This window comes from Cebus imitator, unplaced genomic scaffold, assembly GCF_001604975.1.
Source record: "Cebus imitator isolate Cc_AM_T3 unplaced genomic scaffold, Cebus_imitator-1.0 Scaffold371, whole genome shotgun sequence".
Taxonomy (NCBI): domain Eukaryota; kingdom Metazoa; phylum Chordata; class Mammalia; order Primates; family Cebidae; genus Cebus; species Cebus imitator.
The window spans coordinates 423,291-440,847 of NW_016107686.1; the positions used below are offsets into that span (position 1 = coordinate 423,291).

The 17,557-nt window shown below is 37.2% G+C and overlaps 1 protein-coding gene across 3 annotated transcripts in view; it reads left to right on the plus strand.

Moving 5' to 3' along the window:
- Positions 1-17,557, plus strand: part of CNTN6 (contactin 6) — a 294,828-nt gene that overhangs the window by 175,379 nt on the left and 101,892 nt on the right. For all 3 annotated transcript variants that reach the window (XM_037730963.1, XM_017507288.2, XM_037730964.1), the window contains one exon: positions 1,932-2,027. In XM_037730963.1, coding sequence (XP_037586891.1) covers positions 1,932-2,027 — 96 coding nt within the window. The remainder of the gene's footprint in view (positions 1-1,931; positions 2,028-17,557) is intronic.

Genomic DNA, 17,557 nt, shown 5'->3' on the forward strand with positions numbered 1-17,557 from the left:
TTAGTACTGTTTTTTTTTTTTTTATTCTGGAAGAAATGCTTTCCTTGTTCCTTATCATCATTGGATGGCTGTGTCTTTCTCATCTATCAGATCATTACTCTCTTCATTTCTTTTACAGGATCTCTTGGGTAAAAAGTTAAACTGTTGTGACAGAGACCCAAAAACAAATGCCTCAAACAAGAGAGAAGTTTACTTATATGTAATATAATGATCTAAAGTTGATGTTCCAGGTTAGCCATGTTTCTACTCCAGGTAGTCACTCAAATACCCAGGTGAATGGTGGCTCTTTTGCGTTCAACATATGGCTTTCCAGATCTTCCATATCACTGGCAATTTAGGTGGAGTGGTGGTAGGTCGATCAGAAACATCAAAATTTGTGGAGATTTCCTCCCAAACATACTAAGTGCAAGTTTCACTCATCATTTTTGCTTGCCATATTTAGCTGCAAAGAAGTCTGGGAAATGTAATCTCTGGTTATACAAGCATGTTTGATCAACAAGTCTACTATCATGGAAGAAGGGAGAATAGATCTTGGTAGACAATTTCAGTCTATGCTCAGAACACTTACCACAATTTGTAAATGATGTATTTGTTTGTTTTTAAAACAATCTTCTGATCTTCCTATTAGATAGTAAGCAGAGCAAGCGTAAAATACCTGCTTCTTTTATTGTTTTATTCACAACTAAACCTTCTGCCCTAAATACAACTTCTGTCTTTTAGTAGATTCTCTTTTTTTTTTTTTTTTTTTTTTTTTTTTTTTTTTTTTTTTTTTTTTTTTTTTTCTCTTCCACCTCTCCTCCCCTTCCCCTTCCCCTTCCCCCTCCTCCTTCTCTTCCTTCTCCTCCTCATCTTTTTCTTCTTTTTTGAGATTGAGCCTGACTCTGTCGCCCAGGCTGGAGACTAATTCTGGTGTGGCTCCAACTCCCAGGCTGGAGTGCAATGGTGCTATCTTTGCTCATTGCAACCTCCACCTTCTGGTGGAGGGTTCAAGCAGTTCTCAAGCCTCAGCCTCCTGACACAGATGGGATTATGGGTGTGTGCCACCGTGTCTAGCTAATTTTTGTAATTTTAGTAGAGGTAGGGTTTTGCCATAATGGCCAAGCTGGTCTCAAACTTCTGGCCACAAGTATTCTTCCCTCGTCAGCTTCCCAAAGTGCTGGGATTACAGGAGTGAGCCACCACACCTAGCCTAGTAGGTTAATTCATTAAATAACTGATTGAATGAATGAAAGGATTTTAAAGGTAAAGAAACTGAGGCTCAAAGAATTTAAACAATTTAAGAGAATGAGTGACCATTATTCAGGAAGGTGGAAAAATGTATGCCTCAGATGGATGGCTTAACAAGGTAGCTAGTAAGCACTCTGAATTTCTGTGATTCTGTTATGTAGGAAATCACCACATTCCAAATAAGATCATGAGCCTGCTTTGTAAAGGAATAACTCAAGAGAAAATTGAAAATATACTTTCTGTCTCATTGCTTCTGTCACAGAGAACTCTTTCCCTCACACTATTACATCCTAAATTCTCATAGATGCCAACCACACATTAAAATGGCAACCATTAATCTAAGATGCTGGAAGACTGCAGCAAACTTGTGACATACCTTTTTAAAATCACACCTTCCTTGGACAGGTTTGCCTGTAAATATGCGTTGGGTGTAACAGATTTCCTGCTAGGCTACACTGGAAGAACAAAAGTAAACAGATAGTATTATCTTTATCACATACTGTGTTTAATTAAAAAGAAAGAAAGAAACACAAGATTTTGCAAGATAATAATCAGTGCAGTTAAATTGATTGTCAACTGTCTTCTGATCAGCAAAGTATGAGTATTCATTCCCCTTAATAATAAAAATACTCTGGAGATTCTTCTTTCAAATGTTTCTTCTGCAAAGTAACTAATTATAAATCTGATTTTCTTTGTTTTCCAAGATATTGAAGACTTTGAAACTAAAACAAGAAGCACAGTATCTGTCCGAGAAGGTCAAGGTGTGGTGCTTCTCTGTGGTCCACCACCACATTTTGGAGGTATGATGGGGTAATTTGGGTCACATCATTAATGTGGTCACTTGGAGAGTGATGTGACCACATCAGGTCTTAGAGTCAATGATAACGTTTCATCAAATCAAAGGAACTGTGAAATCTTTTCAAGCTCATCTACTGCATACAAGCAGTTCTATATTCAAATGTTTTCTACTAAAAATATTTGTTTAAGGCTCCGCACAGCAAATATGTCTTTAAGGAGATACAGCATGGCATTGTACATAGGGTGAGTACCAGGGCTTTGTTGAGAAACTGACCACAGCTATAATTTGGTGCTGTGACAGGCAAACTTCATGACAAGGGGGCAATTTATTTAACCCACCTTGAGGCTTGCTTTTCTCCTCTATAAAATAGAAACATTAACTGATGTTTGTGTTTAGTTTTGTTGCAAATGTTAAATGAGCTAATAAATGTAAATTAAGTAGTGTAATGACTAGTAGTTTAATAAGCAACGAAAGTTAAGATTTTTACTACATTTTTATTTTTGAGCTCTATGAAGCAAATTCCAACCAACACTCCTCTTGGTAACATCACATTAATTATTGAACAAGATAATTACCCATTAACTGGAAGCAAATTCTGTATAGCACCAAATCAGAATGTCTCCCAGCAATAGTAAAAATCAAGCAATAAATGCCAACCTCTACTTTGGAAGACTCTGGATTGGTCAGTGGATTGCCTGTTGTCAGGTGTCCAAAGCACTTACTGATTCTCATCCCTTTGGGAAGAAATGTCCCAAATTTCACATAATTTGGTAAACTTAGTCATGATTCTCAACTAACAGTGAACCTGGAGGAGGTAATGTGAAAACATCCATGGAGTCATTTGGTACAATCCAATATCACTCTGACTATACAAAACACAGACTCGAGGACTTTAACATGTATTAGATTCTTGAATTTTCACAAAAACTTATAAGAGATATATGAGTATAATTATTGTTTTACAGGCTGAGTACACTGTAGAGAGGTAGAAAGAGGTTAATTAACTGGTCCAAGGTCATGCAGCTGGCAGGCAATGAAGCCAGTATTCAAATCTGGGAAGTCTGTCTCCCAGACCCTCAGCTCTTAACTATAACTACCCTTATTATAATTGATTTCCACTCTGGAACAGGAGAACTTTTAATATATGCAGGACAGACGTTTAAAAATAAAATTTAAGCAATTTACTTTTAGTGTTAAACCAAATATTATTTATGAGCCATGAGAAACTTGAAAGTATTTTTCTATTATTATTTTTACACAACCTCATACATTTCCATTAGCAAAAGAAAAGAAAGCTAATTCAAAGTTAGCAATATCTTATTCAGTATTATAACAGAGTATTATGGCATTACATTCACCTGAAATGACAGGGGAGAGTTGCACTGCTTTTAATGCTAAATTGAGATAAAATAATATTGTTGCAGAGCACACAAAAATTGCTCAGGCTTTTTGTTGATGCTGATTTTTTAACTATATAGAAAACTATTTTCCAGCACCATAATCTAAGATGACAAAACATGCAAAATCATATCAGTTTCTGCTGTCAGTCTATGTCATATTATGCTCTGATGTTATCCAAAGATTCTTTACACTTCTGAAAATTGTTTTCAAGTTTGTTTAGTTGGGAATAGAAGAAATGTCAAATATTTGTAAATGAATCAGCTCTATATGTAAAAAATAAAAAAATGTATATACGGATATATAAGGCAGGCAGACAGGAAACACTTGTTCATTACCTTGTCACCTATCAATAGTAAAGAATATGTTGATCTTCTTAAAGCATGGGAGGCCCTCATTATAATGGTGCCCCTGGGATCAATGCCATAAAATTAAGTCACAGATATACAAAAACTGCCTTAAATTAAGACCTTTGTAACTGAATAATTTTGCTGCATGGGAGTAAGGGCAAACATATCTGATACCAATTTTTTTTTTTTTTTTTTTTTTTTTTTTTTTTTTTTTTTTGAGATGGAGGCTTGCTCTGTCTCCTAGGCTGGAGTGCAGTGGCAAGATCTAGGCTCACTGCAACCTCTGCCTCCCAGGTTCGAGTGATTCTCCTAACTTAGCCTCCTGAGTAGCTGGGATTATAGGTGCACACCGCCACACCCAGCTAATTTTTATATAAAAATATAAAGTAGAGATGGGGTTTTACCATGTTGGCCAGGCTGGTCTCGAACTCCTGACCTCAGGTGATCCACCTGCCCTGGCCTCCAAAAGTGCTGGGATTGCAGGTGTCAGCCACCATGCTTGGCCCCAAATTTAATTATGTTACAAGTAGCATCTTATCACAATTCCAAGCATATTTGTTGGCTGAAAACTGTTTCTTCCTAAAGTTAAAATCCCTGTGTCCTTGATGACATGCAGTTAAGGGACACTCTCAACTTGTAGAGGCTGCTGAATTTCTTGCAATGAGCATTTGTCCATTGTCAAAACCAGCAACAGAGAATCTCTCTCACATGAAGTCCCTCAAATACTTCAAGCCTCGTTAGCTAGGAAGAGACCCATCTCTTGTAAGGGCTTACCAGATAAGAATCATGCCCACAAAAGCTGAAGTCAGTTTCTTTAAATCAACCTGTGCCATCTAATTCTTATCCAGCCATGAGTGTGATCTTTTATGCTGTTACAAGTCCCACCCACACTCTGATGAAGAGAATTATACAAGGGCATGGGTCATTGAAGGTCGTCTTAGAATTTTGTCCTACAATATGTTTTACAAGCATTTTGTCTTGTATTTACAATCTCCCTAAAAGCTCTATATTTCCTACCACACGTGGCTTTCACAGAGCAATGTCCTAGAAACATATTAGTGGGGGCATACAGAGTTAACAGGGCACTGTAAAGTAAATGTTGGCATGGCTAAATTATTTTTTAAATCTCATGTGTAAATATTTAAAAAGCTCATAATAAAAAGTACCACAAACTTCACAGAGATAGAAGGCCATAAAGGATGGATTTTTTTTTTTCTTTTGGCAGAGTCTCATTCTGTTGCCAGGCTGGAGTGCAGTGGCGCGATCTTGGCTCACCGCAACCTCCACCTCCCAGGTTCAAGGGATTCACCTGCCTCAGCCTCCCTAGTAGCTGGGACTACAGGCGTACATCACCATGCCTGGCTAATTTTTGTATTTTTAGTAGAGATGGTGTTTCACTCTGTTGGCCAGGCTGGTCTCAAACTCCGAACCTCGTAATCTGCCTGCCTCAGCCTCCCAAAATGCTAGAATTACAGGCATGAGCCACAGTGCTTGGCAAAGGCTGAAATTTTTACAACAAATTTTTGGCAATTTAGTCTGTTGTCTTTTTCAGCATAACCAGTCAGCAAGAATGAGTCTCACAGGGAGTTCTGCAGCAAGGGAGAAATCACATTAAACTTGCTATTATCAGAACATCCTGAATTCTTTATGCTTTCTTTTTAGTGTATTCACATAAATATATAAAAACCTTTTTTTTAAATGAGGAAAGCCTATCAAATACATTTTAGTCTGATATCTGTATATCTATGTATCTATATCTATAACCTTATAAGAGAGTAAGAAAAAGTGTCAACATCACTAAATTTTATAAATTTACCCAGCAAAGAATGGCTCCAGTTTTCAAAAACAAAACAGTAAAATGTCTAGATGGCTTTTCCATGTAAATGATTAGCCACAACCCCATGAACTAACCAACATAAACCGAATAAACACTTTTACAAAGTTGTTCTTTCTTCTGCATAAACAAAAGGAGACCTGACTCCAGTATAGACCTTCTGTGGATACTTTCTACCTAGTTTTGAGGCACAAACACAGATGTGTTGCACAACCCCATGAAATAACCAACATAAACCAAATAAACACTTTTACAAAGTTGTCCTTTCTTCTGCATAAACAAAAGGAGACCTGACTCCAGTATAGACCTTCTGTGGATACTTTCTACGTAGTTTTGAGGCACAAACACAGATGTGTTGCTCCTGTATAAAGGGAGGGTTTGACAGGGAAAGGTTATTCTAGCAGAGAAGGCATCACAGTGAAAAAGAAAATGAACCTAGGCAATAATGCCAGGACACAGTCCAAGGCACTCTATTTTATTATTTCAAAATACGGAAGCAGAATAGGCACCATTCTCTGTAATCTGAGTGGAGGAGCATATCTGTTTTTTAATCCTATTTCCTAATCAAAGATGAGTTTTGTGATTTTAACTGAATCTCTGACCTTAGGACCAGACTCAGCTCTTGTTCTGATCTTCCCAAAAAGTCTTATCTGTAAAATTCTGAGAAATGTAGGTTTAACAACGCTTTGTAAGGACAGAACAGAGAGGACTACAATGCACACCTGATTACAAACTTCAGAGATTCCTGTTAGACATTTCCTTCATTTCTCTAAAGGCTCTCTTACTGGTAGGCTATGACTTCCTGCATCTTGGAAACAATCTCCAACAAGTCTCTCAATTATCTATTATAATTCTTCTCCATTTGGACACCCATCTCAGAAAAATTCAATTCTCCTTTAGCTTCTCAGTGCTTGGCAGAACCAAAATTTAGTAGATGGCCAAACAAAAATATTCCATTTTTTCTACTATGTCCCTGCAGGGTTCTAAGGTCATTCTTTGGGTCAAGCAACAGAAAGAAACAACACAAAAGTTTTTTGTCTTTTTGAGAGGGAGTCTTGTCCTGTTGCCCAGGCTAGAGTGCAGTGGCGCCATCTAGACTCACTGCAACCTCCACCTCCCAGGTTGAAGCGATTCTCCTGCCTCAGCCTCCTGTGTAGCTGGGACTACAGGCACCTGCCACCACACCTGGCTAATTTTTTGTGTTTTTAGTGGAGATGGGTGGGGTTGGTTGCCAACTCCTGGCCTCATGTGATCCACCCACCTTGGCCTCTCAAAGTGCTGGAACTATGGTGTGAGCCACCATGCCCAGCCCACAAAACTTATTTTATATTTATTTTATTTATTTATGGGGATATGGTATCACCGAGCCTTTGGCTGAACTTTGAGCGGTATGCAGAGAGGTCTTTCCACTATGGATTCTCATTTAACCCAAGAGTGAGATTTTGTCAAGTTTCAGTCACTCGTCACAAAAAGTCTGCACAAACTATTTGCAACAGAGCTGAAGGCAGAATTTCTTTTACATTTTGGAATAAACATAATGCCCTTGAAACCAAAAGTGAAGGAGAAATATGAAAACAAGCACTCAATAAACTTTCAAGGGTCTGGTGAGTTAGCCTAGCCTCATAGGAAATTTTATTTAAAAATGACAGAATGAAGCAATAATACATGTTATCCACAATAATTAAAATCACCTTTACTATGTAGTAATAGTTTCACTTTATCCAAAGTAAAGAACACTCTTTCCCTTTGTTGGATGGATACGGAACTCTCAAGCCCGGGCTCATAAAAATTATAGGTTTAAAATTTGTTTTAGAGAAAATGGTCCATAGTCTCCTCAGATCTAACTTTTAGGCTGGTAGAACAATTGAATTGATGCCAGAAGTTTGGATCATCTATGTCGGTAGCAGGAAGATGGCACTACTGTCTGAGCCCGCTATTTGTATTTGCATCAATAAATATGTTGACAATTCCACTTAAATTAAACGTCACTTCAAGCAAAGCCTCAAAATTGTGTTATAGAATAAAGAGGAAAATTATATAGAGAAAAAAGTGCTAAATTTTAATATCCCCTTCCTCTAGTTGATGTATTTGCTGTTTCTGGAGTAAATGAAGGTGCTTTTTTCTTAGTGGGGAGGTCAAATTGACAGTGGGTATGTTACTTGAGGCTCTTTGAATGTGTAAAAGGCAGACAGGCCCAATAGTTGCCTGTTGGTATAATAATAATAATAATGATAATAACCATAACCATCATTATTGAACTTGTTGTTCATGCGACAAATATTTATTGTGTAGTTACTGTCACTCATTTGTTTTGCATTTTAGTGATAAAGTGGAGAAGAGAGACAAAGTTTAGCTCCATGAATCTTATAATAAAGAAATATAAAGCATTACAAGTAGTAATAAAAGCCAGAAGAAAAATAAGAGGGGATAGGAAATAGATGTTGCTATTGTATATTCTAAGGTAAAAGAAGGTTTCACTGTCATTTGAGCAGACAAAGAAGTGATGGAGTGAGACATATTAAGTGAAGGCAGTTCAGGCAGAGGAAATAACATGTGTGAAGAACCTGTGGGGAAACCATGTCTAGCATGTCGCAAGAATAGCAATGAGGTCAGCATACGTGAAGTAAAATGAGGAAACATGAGAAGAAATGAGGACATACAGCCTTACGTTCAGACATTTTAGGAAGTTTGCCTTTTCCCATGAGTGAGATTAAAATTCATTGGACGATATTCAGCACAGTGACATGCTTTCTCTGACTTTCATGTTTAAAAATTTACTCTGGATAATAGATCACAGAGGGGCAAGAATACAAGCAGTTAAAAAGTGATTGTGTTAATTCAGGTGAGAGATAATGGTGGCTTGGACCAAGTAGATTGCCGTAGACAGTTGGATAATTGCCAGTCTTCAGTATATATTTATAAGGTATAACTAAAATAATTTTCTGAAAAATTAAATGAGGCTTATAAGAGAAAGAGAGGAGTAAAAGATAACTCCAAGGATTTGAGGCTGAGCAACTGGAAAAATGGAGTATCATTTATTGGGGTGGAGTTGATGAAGGGGGAGCAGGTTTAGGGATGGAGTAAATCAGGAATTTGTTTAAGAAGATGTTAATGTTCAGATGCCAATTAGATACAAGAGCGAAAATTTATAGCGGGCAGCTGGATTACATGTCTAGGCCAAAAGATCTGGTTTTAAGAGCTAAATTTGGAGCTCACCTTTTATAAGTAATATTTAATACTATATAATCGGATAAGATTATGAATACTTACTATGTACTAGGCACTCAACTCAGCATTTAGAATACCTCAACTAATTTAACATTTTAAGGGAAGATATCTCAATTTTATAAGTTGAGTATTGTGTTAAAATTGTTAATGTTAACTAACAACTATAGTTAACTAAACTAAACTAACAACATAACTTGGCCAAGATCTTGTCTCTGGAATTCCAAAGATCCTGTCTAAACACCAGTGCATTTATTCTACTCTCTAATTTTGTCTGGCATAATCTGGTCCATAAGAGATCCTTAAAAGTTATTAAATAACACAAGGAGATATCAAGAGTTCTTGCCTTGGCCAGTCACCTCTCTAGATAGTTTATTTCTTTAAGTCCCACGCTGCACATTCCTTCCCTCCACTTTCAGACTCCATTCACTCTTAAAAAGACTGTTTTCCTTGCTTTCCAGCATATCAAACAGAATTCTCCTATTGCAATCTGTTATCATGTGTAGAACTCTGGGTTTTCCAACACTGGTACACTTTGTGGCTGTAGGGCCACAGGCTGGTGAGACAGGGAGTAATTCTTTATTGGAGGAACTGCTCTGCACATTGTTAAGATGTTTAGCAATATCACTGGCTTTTACTCAATAGATGCCAATAGCACTCCCTCCTCCAATTATGAGAAAAATATGTCTTCGGATATTGCCATATATCTTCAAAAGGCAAAATTATCCTTAGTTAAAAACCACTGGGACAGCCCATCTCTTACATTCACCGTATTTAGTTCATCCATAGAGGATGGAAATTAGGAAGAAAAATAAAAGTCTAGTCCTAGTATATTTGTATCCTATGACTTGTTCAGTCTTCCTGAGAATTGGAGGTTTCCTAGCAATTCACTCAGAAGCTGGCTGAAAGATAAGAGTCTTGTGGGACTGGTTTTGCAAAGTATAAGTCAAAAGACCTCACTGATAAAATCAGTTATGGTGAAGAAGCCAGCCAAACCCACCAAAACCAAGATAGTGACAAAAGTGATTTATAGTCCTCCGCTCTGCTCATTATTTGCTAATTATTATGTGTTAGCTTGCTAAAAGACACTCTCACCAATGGCATGACAGTTTACAAATGCCATGGCAACTTCCCAAAGCTACCCAATATAGTCTAAAAGTGGAAGGAACCTTCAGTCTTGGGAATTCTCCTCACCTTTCCCAGAAAATGAATGAATAATCCACCCTATGGTTAGCATATAAGCAAGGAATAACCATAACAATAGCCAACAAGCAGCCCTTTGGGCTGATCTGCCTATGGAGTAACCACTCTTATTCCTTTACTTTCTACTTGCTTTCACTTTATACTGCTGGCTGGCTCTTGAATTCCTTCCTGTGCAAAGACAAGAACCCATGTGGACTTCCAGGCTGAACCCCAGTTTGGGTGTTTGCCTTGGGACAGCTTGTTTTCATTCCTTCTCCAAGTACGGTTGGCCAGTGTATAATCAGTTCTATAGTTCTTTGGAACTAAACAATAATACTAACCTATGACACCTTATTTAGCTGTCATTCGTAGGCCATGAAGACCACCATTGCCTTGATTCCAAACAGTAGCTGTATAAATCAGAAGGGACCCAGTAAAATCCAGGTGATCAAGCAGTAATTGTGGAACAAATGGGAATTCAAATAGGAGTGGATTTTAAAGGCGTCAAGCCCTTTTCTGGGTTACATCATAAACTTCCTCGGGATTAGTATCAGAGACGTCAGTCCAGAAAAGGAATTATTCTTGGATTAGGTTTTTGCCACTGAGCTAGCATAACCATAATTTACCATCCAAAAGTCAGTCACATTTAACCCTGGAGCACTACACAAGATTTGCAGTAAAGTACACACATTCTGGACTATTCCAAAGGGGGGATTTACTGAGTAAATCTGAGCACTAGACTTCAAGTTCTTTATTCTATTCATTTATTTTCTACCTCAGGAAACGTGCTACCAATTTTGAGATCTGTTCTGCAGTGCCAATAGAAGTTCTCAGTGTCAATGTTTATCATGAATTATTTTTTCTCTAATAAAAATTACATGCTATATAATGGGTATAATTGCATATATCTTTCTTGTTTGTATTTTAAACATTACAGTACAAGATATAGGGCTGTAAAAGATGTCAAAATATAATCATGCTCTAGGGAAAATAGGATTTGTTGTATGCTTGAGAGAGCAGCAGATAGAGTCTTCAATTGCTCACTGCAGATCTGCCATTTCTAATCATAATAAAATTGTAGAAGATGGTGTCATTGTGAAACTACAAAAAATGTTTCAGGAAGGACCAATTATCATTCAACTCTAATGCTACTGCTGAATCATCACAGGGAAAATGCATCACAATCATTAATAACCGATAAATGTCATAGATGGTGGAGAAAATATTTAAAAATTCAATGGTTTCAACCTAAGTGGCTCATAAATTATACATTTAATTAAGAAAAGCCAAATGGGAAGGTTTTTAACTTCCAATTTGGAAGGTTGTTGTTTTTTTTTTTATAGAAACTTTCCAGTTATTAAGCGAAGAAGAATTATTGAATTGGAATATCATCTTTTTACAACTGCTAACGAAATAATGAGTCTTGGCATTAAACTGTTCACAGTTTAGCGAATAGAAGATTAATTTTTAATTAGATCTTAGTAGGTTGTTTTTTTTTTTTTTTTCTTTCCCTATTAAAAGATATACAAATTAAGCACAGCAGTGGCTGATGCTGGAACAAAATTGATAAAAGCCCCCATTGCAGGCTGGCTGTTCGGATGAATGGGAAGAGCCAGCCCATGGCAACAAGGGAGCAGGGCAGGATGAGAAATACTATGACAGCAGAGACTTGCAGCTTTACATCTCCACCAATTCAGAGGGCACAAAAGGGTACCTGGATTGTACTCCCAGAGCTGCTGCTAACTCTATTCCCCTCTGCTGCTTCACTTGTAAAAATGAATAGGTTGGACTGGCAGGTCTCACAAATCCTTGCTATCCCAGATCTTTTATGAATTTAGAAACTGAGAAACTGCCTCTCCTCCAGACTCCAACACACCACTCATACACAAATATACAAGGTGGCCAACTGTTCTGAATCTAAGTATTTCCCTTCCCAGTGTCATTATGCAGAGGGGACTGAGTTTTACCGTTTTCATCAATGATTTTCAAAGTGTAGATCCAGATCCTCCAGTGTCATTGTCACCTGGGAGCTTGTTAGCAATGCAGATTTTCTGGCTCCACCAAAGACTTATTGAATCACAACGTCGGAGACTGGAGCCCAACTACTTGTGTTTAGCAAGTCTTCCAAGAGATTCTAATGCATGGTGAAGCTTTAGAACCTCTGCTTCAGAGAGGCCCATTTAAGAGGGAAAAGTTACTTCTTCAAGTTTTTATATCTGTTCTACTCCCTGCTAATATTAGCAATAAGTACTTTACAGTGATTTCAAATGGCAGTTTAACTTATTAATCTATGAGATTCTTAAAAAATTGGATGTAGAACAAGCAATGTCAATGGGGGAGGACATGAACAGTGAGGAATACTTGTCTTAGAATGTGAGAAGGGTTGGTTACTTGTGGAGCTTGGGATTTGGGAAGGAAGGTTAAAGGTGTGGAGGAAGAGCCAAGGAGAGGAAATGAACATAGAAAAAAGATCAATTTTAAAGACATTGAAAAGTAGAAAGGCATTGTTATGGAAATGGGTCTAGATCCAGATTCCAAGAGAGGGTTCTTGGATCTTGCACAAGAAAGAATTCAGGGCGAGTCCATTAAGTGAAAGCAAGTTTATTAGGAAAGTAGCAGAATAAAAGAATGCTCTGCAGACAGAGCAGCCCTGAGGGCTGCTGGTTGTCCATTTTTATGGTTATTTCTTGATCATATGGTAAATAAGGGGTGGATTATTCATGCCTCCCCTTTTTAGACAATTTAAGGTAACTTTCTGATGTTGCCATGGCATTTGTAAATTGTCTTGGCGCTAATGGGAGTGTAGCAGTGAGGACGGCTGGAGGTCACTGTCATTGTCATTGTCTTCTTGGTGCTGGTGTATTTTAGTGGGCTTCTTTACTCCAGCCTTTTTTTATCAGCAAGGTCTTTATGATCCGTATCTTGTGCTGACTTTCTATCCCATCCTGTGACTTAGAACGCCTTAACTTTCTGGAAATGCAACCCAGTAGTAGGTTTCAACCTCATTTTACACAGCCCCTATTCAAGATGGAGTTGCTCTGGTTCAAAGGCATCTGACAGTATCATTAGAAAAAGAGTGAAGATTTGGCATCTGCAGGATCTATGTTCAAGCCCTACTCCTCCCACGTGTTATGAATACAATTTTGGGAAATTACCTTTATACTGTTAGTTCCTGAACCTCTCTCTATAACAGAGATATTTTTCCCCCATTTATTTATTTTATTGCATTTTAGGTTTGGGGGTACATGTGAATAACATGCAAAATTGTTGCATAGGTACACACGTGGCAGTGTGATTTGCTGCCTTCCTCCCCATCACCTACATCTGGCATTTCTCCCCTTGCTTTCTCTCCCCAGCTCCCCACTCCCCACCGTCCCTCCCCTATTTCCCCCCAACTGATCCCAGTGTGTAGTGCTCCCCTCCCTGTGTCCATGTGTTCTCATTGTTCAACACCCGCCTATGAGTGAGAACATGCGGTGTTTGATCTTCTGCTCTTCTGTCTATTAGCAATATGTTTTAGCCTCATAAAGCAATTGCTGGCATGATGAAAGTTTTTTCAAAATTTATTATTAATCTTTATGTAATCGTTCTTATTTCTGGACTAGATTCTTCCAGGAGCTTCTAAATATTCCACTATTAAAGAAGGATACACCGCAAGTAGGAATGGATTGGAAAGTTTTAGCAGCTAAGGTAAAAATGAATTCACCAAGGGAGAGAGGAAAATTACAGTACCCGGTCACAAGATTACAGGTTGAAGAATACAAAGATTTCTTGGGCACTAGTGGCAACCTGTAATTTTTTTTAAGTGAAAGGAGTGACATTGGATTTCAGAGAGCTAAAGCTTATTTCTCTCCACAAATAGGCATTGAATAAGGATCCATAAGCTGAGACACAGCCCTAGGAATTTGCTCAAGATTGTCTTTATTTCACAAACAGTTCAAAAGATGAGGAGTCAATGACAACAGGAGAATCTGAACTATATTTTTCCCTCCTTTTTATATTGAAGAAAAATTTACTATCTAGACAACTCTGGTTTCAAACAAATACCCTTTGAGCGTCTCTTTGGTAGAGACAGCAACAGGCTTAGAAGTGAGGCAGCAAAGGACATCAGTAAAGAAACTTTGAAGCAAGAGACCACATGGAACGATGAAAGACTCCAACAGGGACTTGCAAAAGAAAATAAAGACTCAATACATGAGAACAGCATAAGAATCTCAAAGCATTTTTCAAAAATAAAAAGCAAATTGCATTTATGCATATTTGATCCAAAAGCATAGACTCTCGTAGGGAGATCAAAGGAATGTTGAGGGTGGAGTAAACCATTCATAGAAGCTAAGCTTTAACCTCCATCCATTGTCAAAATATCTTTTTGTGTGTGTGTGTGATTGTATGATTTGTTTGGTTATTTTTTCCCATTTATTTATTTTATTGCATTTTAGGTTTTGGGGTACATGTGAAGAACATGCAAGATTGTTGCACAGGTACACACAAGTGTTCATCCATACAGAGCTTGATCATGTCTAATGATAAAGAGCTCACTACCTAGTAAATCATCTACTACTATCCTAAAATTTAGACTGTTCTTCATTATATTAAGTCTAACAGCATTCTGTCACCTCCAGCAGCCACAAGTTCTACTTTTGCCTTCCGAACATTGATAGAGAGGGTTTTATTTAACTTTTTATACACGTGGCAGCCCTTCAATGTATAAAGACAGCTGTAATATGCTTCCAAAATCTTTTTTTCCAGTGCTAAAATAAAGGTTGTATCATTTTCTTTTGTGACTAGCCTTTGTTACATTTTGTTTTTTATCTCTTGATAAACTTGAGATGTTTAATTCCTCTTTCAATAATGGGTGCTCTTAACAAAATATTTTAGTCAATTGCATGAATCATTTGGAGGGTGTTAAAAACACAGATTCCACAACACCTGGCTTAGACAGAATAAATAGAACTAACTTGCTAAGAATTGAGTTAGCTATTTGTATTTTAACGAGCTTCCTTCGTGATTCTAATGTGCATCAGGTTTGGGAATTAATGCCTGAATAAAACATAAAACACCAATTTGAACAGTTCAGAGTAACAATAAGAAATGCTATCCATTCTGTTTTTACAAGTTGCACCTCATTCTGGTGTTTAGTCTTTCTGACACTATTCTTGTCCTGTTTTTTCTTTCTTCAATTTACACCAAAAAATGGATATTAAGTTAAAATTCTAATATGACAGAAACACATTACAAAGAGAGTAAAAGCCTTTTGTATTTCCCTCCACCCACTCTGAGAAAACCACTGTATACATCTCCATGTTTTTAAATGTAATAATCTGCATAAACATTGCAAGCACACACACACACACACACACACACACACACACACACACACACGTTCCCACACTCATAACATGCTTTTTACATAAAACTGCTCCTTAGGTATTTTTTCCTACCTGACACTACTTTTATAGATTAAATGACACTTTTTGCATTTTCTCACTTCGTGCACAAGTAGCATTTGCTGTGTTACTGTTATTCCTGGTCAAATCTTTACCTCATGTCTTCTTCATTCCTGGGGATGGTATCTGGATTCTGTCTGCAGAGGTAAACTTCTTTTTACTGACATTATTTATAAATTATTGTGAAAAAGTAATTCTTTTGCTCCTTCCCACTACTAATATATTCACTGTTTCCTTCTCTTTCCTTCATTTCACCTTTCCTTTCTTCCATTTTTTCTTTCTCCCTTTTTTCTTTCTTTCTTCCTAAAAATCTCATTCCTTAAGTGTATGGTTCATGCTTTATACATTTTTGTTTTCTTGATGGAAGGGATGATAAATTGACAATATTCCTTCATTCCCACTTTCAAGAGTTTTTCTCTACAGATCAGATTTAAGTCCAAAATAGGTGTCAGTTTCTTTTGCCACCATGTACTTTTTGTAATTTAAATTTAGCAAGGTTAGTGAAGAATGTTTCAGATGGTCTGTTCCCAGCTGAGGAAGCCTGCTGGAACATACCAGAAATAATTTGTTTCTTTTGTTTCTGCCATGTCTTGCTTCTGTGCCAGCTTTTAATATAAGTACAGTTGGCAAATAGGAACTCATCTCTCTGGACAAGAGGCTCCAAGATGCATAAACTGCTTCCCTGTGAGCTGTGATTCCAAAATGTGTGAGGGGCCATCCAAGTGAAGGCTTTTTTTGTTTTTACTTAGCTGCTGTGCATTCCCCTTCTTAACCCTGAGTACCTACATATACACTCTACCTATTCGAGGGGTCCCCTTTGGACCAACTGTATTCTTCCACTTCCCTAGACGTAGTTCTGTTCTACCTAGTTTTCACAGTACAGCTAATTTTTTAGCTTCACGAAGAATTAAATTCACTAAACTTTAATACATATGAATATTTACCTTTGCTCAAAAATTTCTGGCTAAAAAAGAAATTGACGGCAAATGATTTTTGTGAGGCTATGGGACAACTGAAACCCTCAAATATTGCTGGTGGAAGTATAAACTGGTACAACCACTTTAGAAAATTCTTTTGACATTTCCTATTAAATTAAACATACAGCTACATTATGGCTTACTCCAAGGAACCTAAGCAAGAAAAATAAAAATGTACACAGACAGTCTTAGACAAGCATGCTTATTTCAGCCTAATACATAATGACCTCAATCTGGAAATAATCCAAATGCTCATCAACGGAAAGGTGTCTAAACAAATTATGATATATTCATAAAATTGAATACCATCCACAATATAATGGAAGAAAGGACTTACAGTCATGACAACAATAGATGAACCTTAAATTATGTTAAATGAAAGAAATCAGACATAAAATAGTCCATCCTGTTTGATTTCTATGACATACAAATGATAGCGGAAATAATTTATGATGCTAGAAATCCAGTAGTGGTTGCAGTTGCAGAAAAAAATGCCTATAATGCCTTTGTCAAAGCATATGTCATCCTACATTGAGATTATCCACATTATTGGCAATTAGCAGTGGCTGATGTGACCTTCATAGCACACAGATTTTGTTTGGTTTTACTCTAAGACCTAAAACTGTCACAGAATAGCTGCTTAGAAATTATGTAATAATCAGGCCAGTGCAGTGGCTCATGCCTGTAATCCTAGCACTTTGGAAGGCTGAAGCAGGAGCATCACTTGAGCTCTGGAGTTCGAGATCAGCCTGGGAAACATAGTGAGACCCTGTCTCTATAAAAATATAAGGAAATTATATGATGATCAAATGAATGAACTTCAAGATCTGTGGTAGAGTTCTTAAACTTAAATTTTTAACAAGTACCTGCAAGTATGTTTAATTCTTCTGATAATGCATTGAGAAACATTGCTTTGAAGCAGCATAACTTTTGCTGAAGGAATTCAGTGTATATATATCTTATGGCATTTCTTAATAAACTCATCCACTTACTTCCTTAACATCCTATTGTTACATCTTTAATCTCAAAACGTCAATGATGGCAAAGTGCCCAGATAATTTATCATCAAAACTGAGATATATTTCAATGTAAGGGAACATTACAATTACCCCAGATGA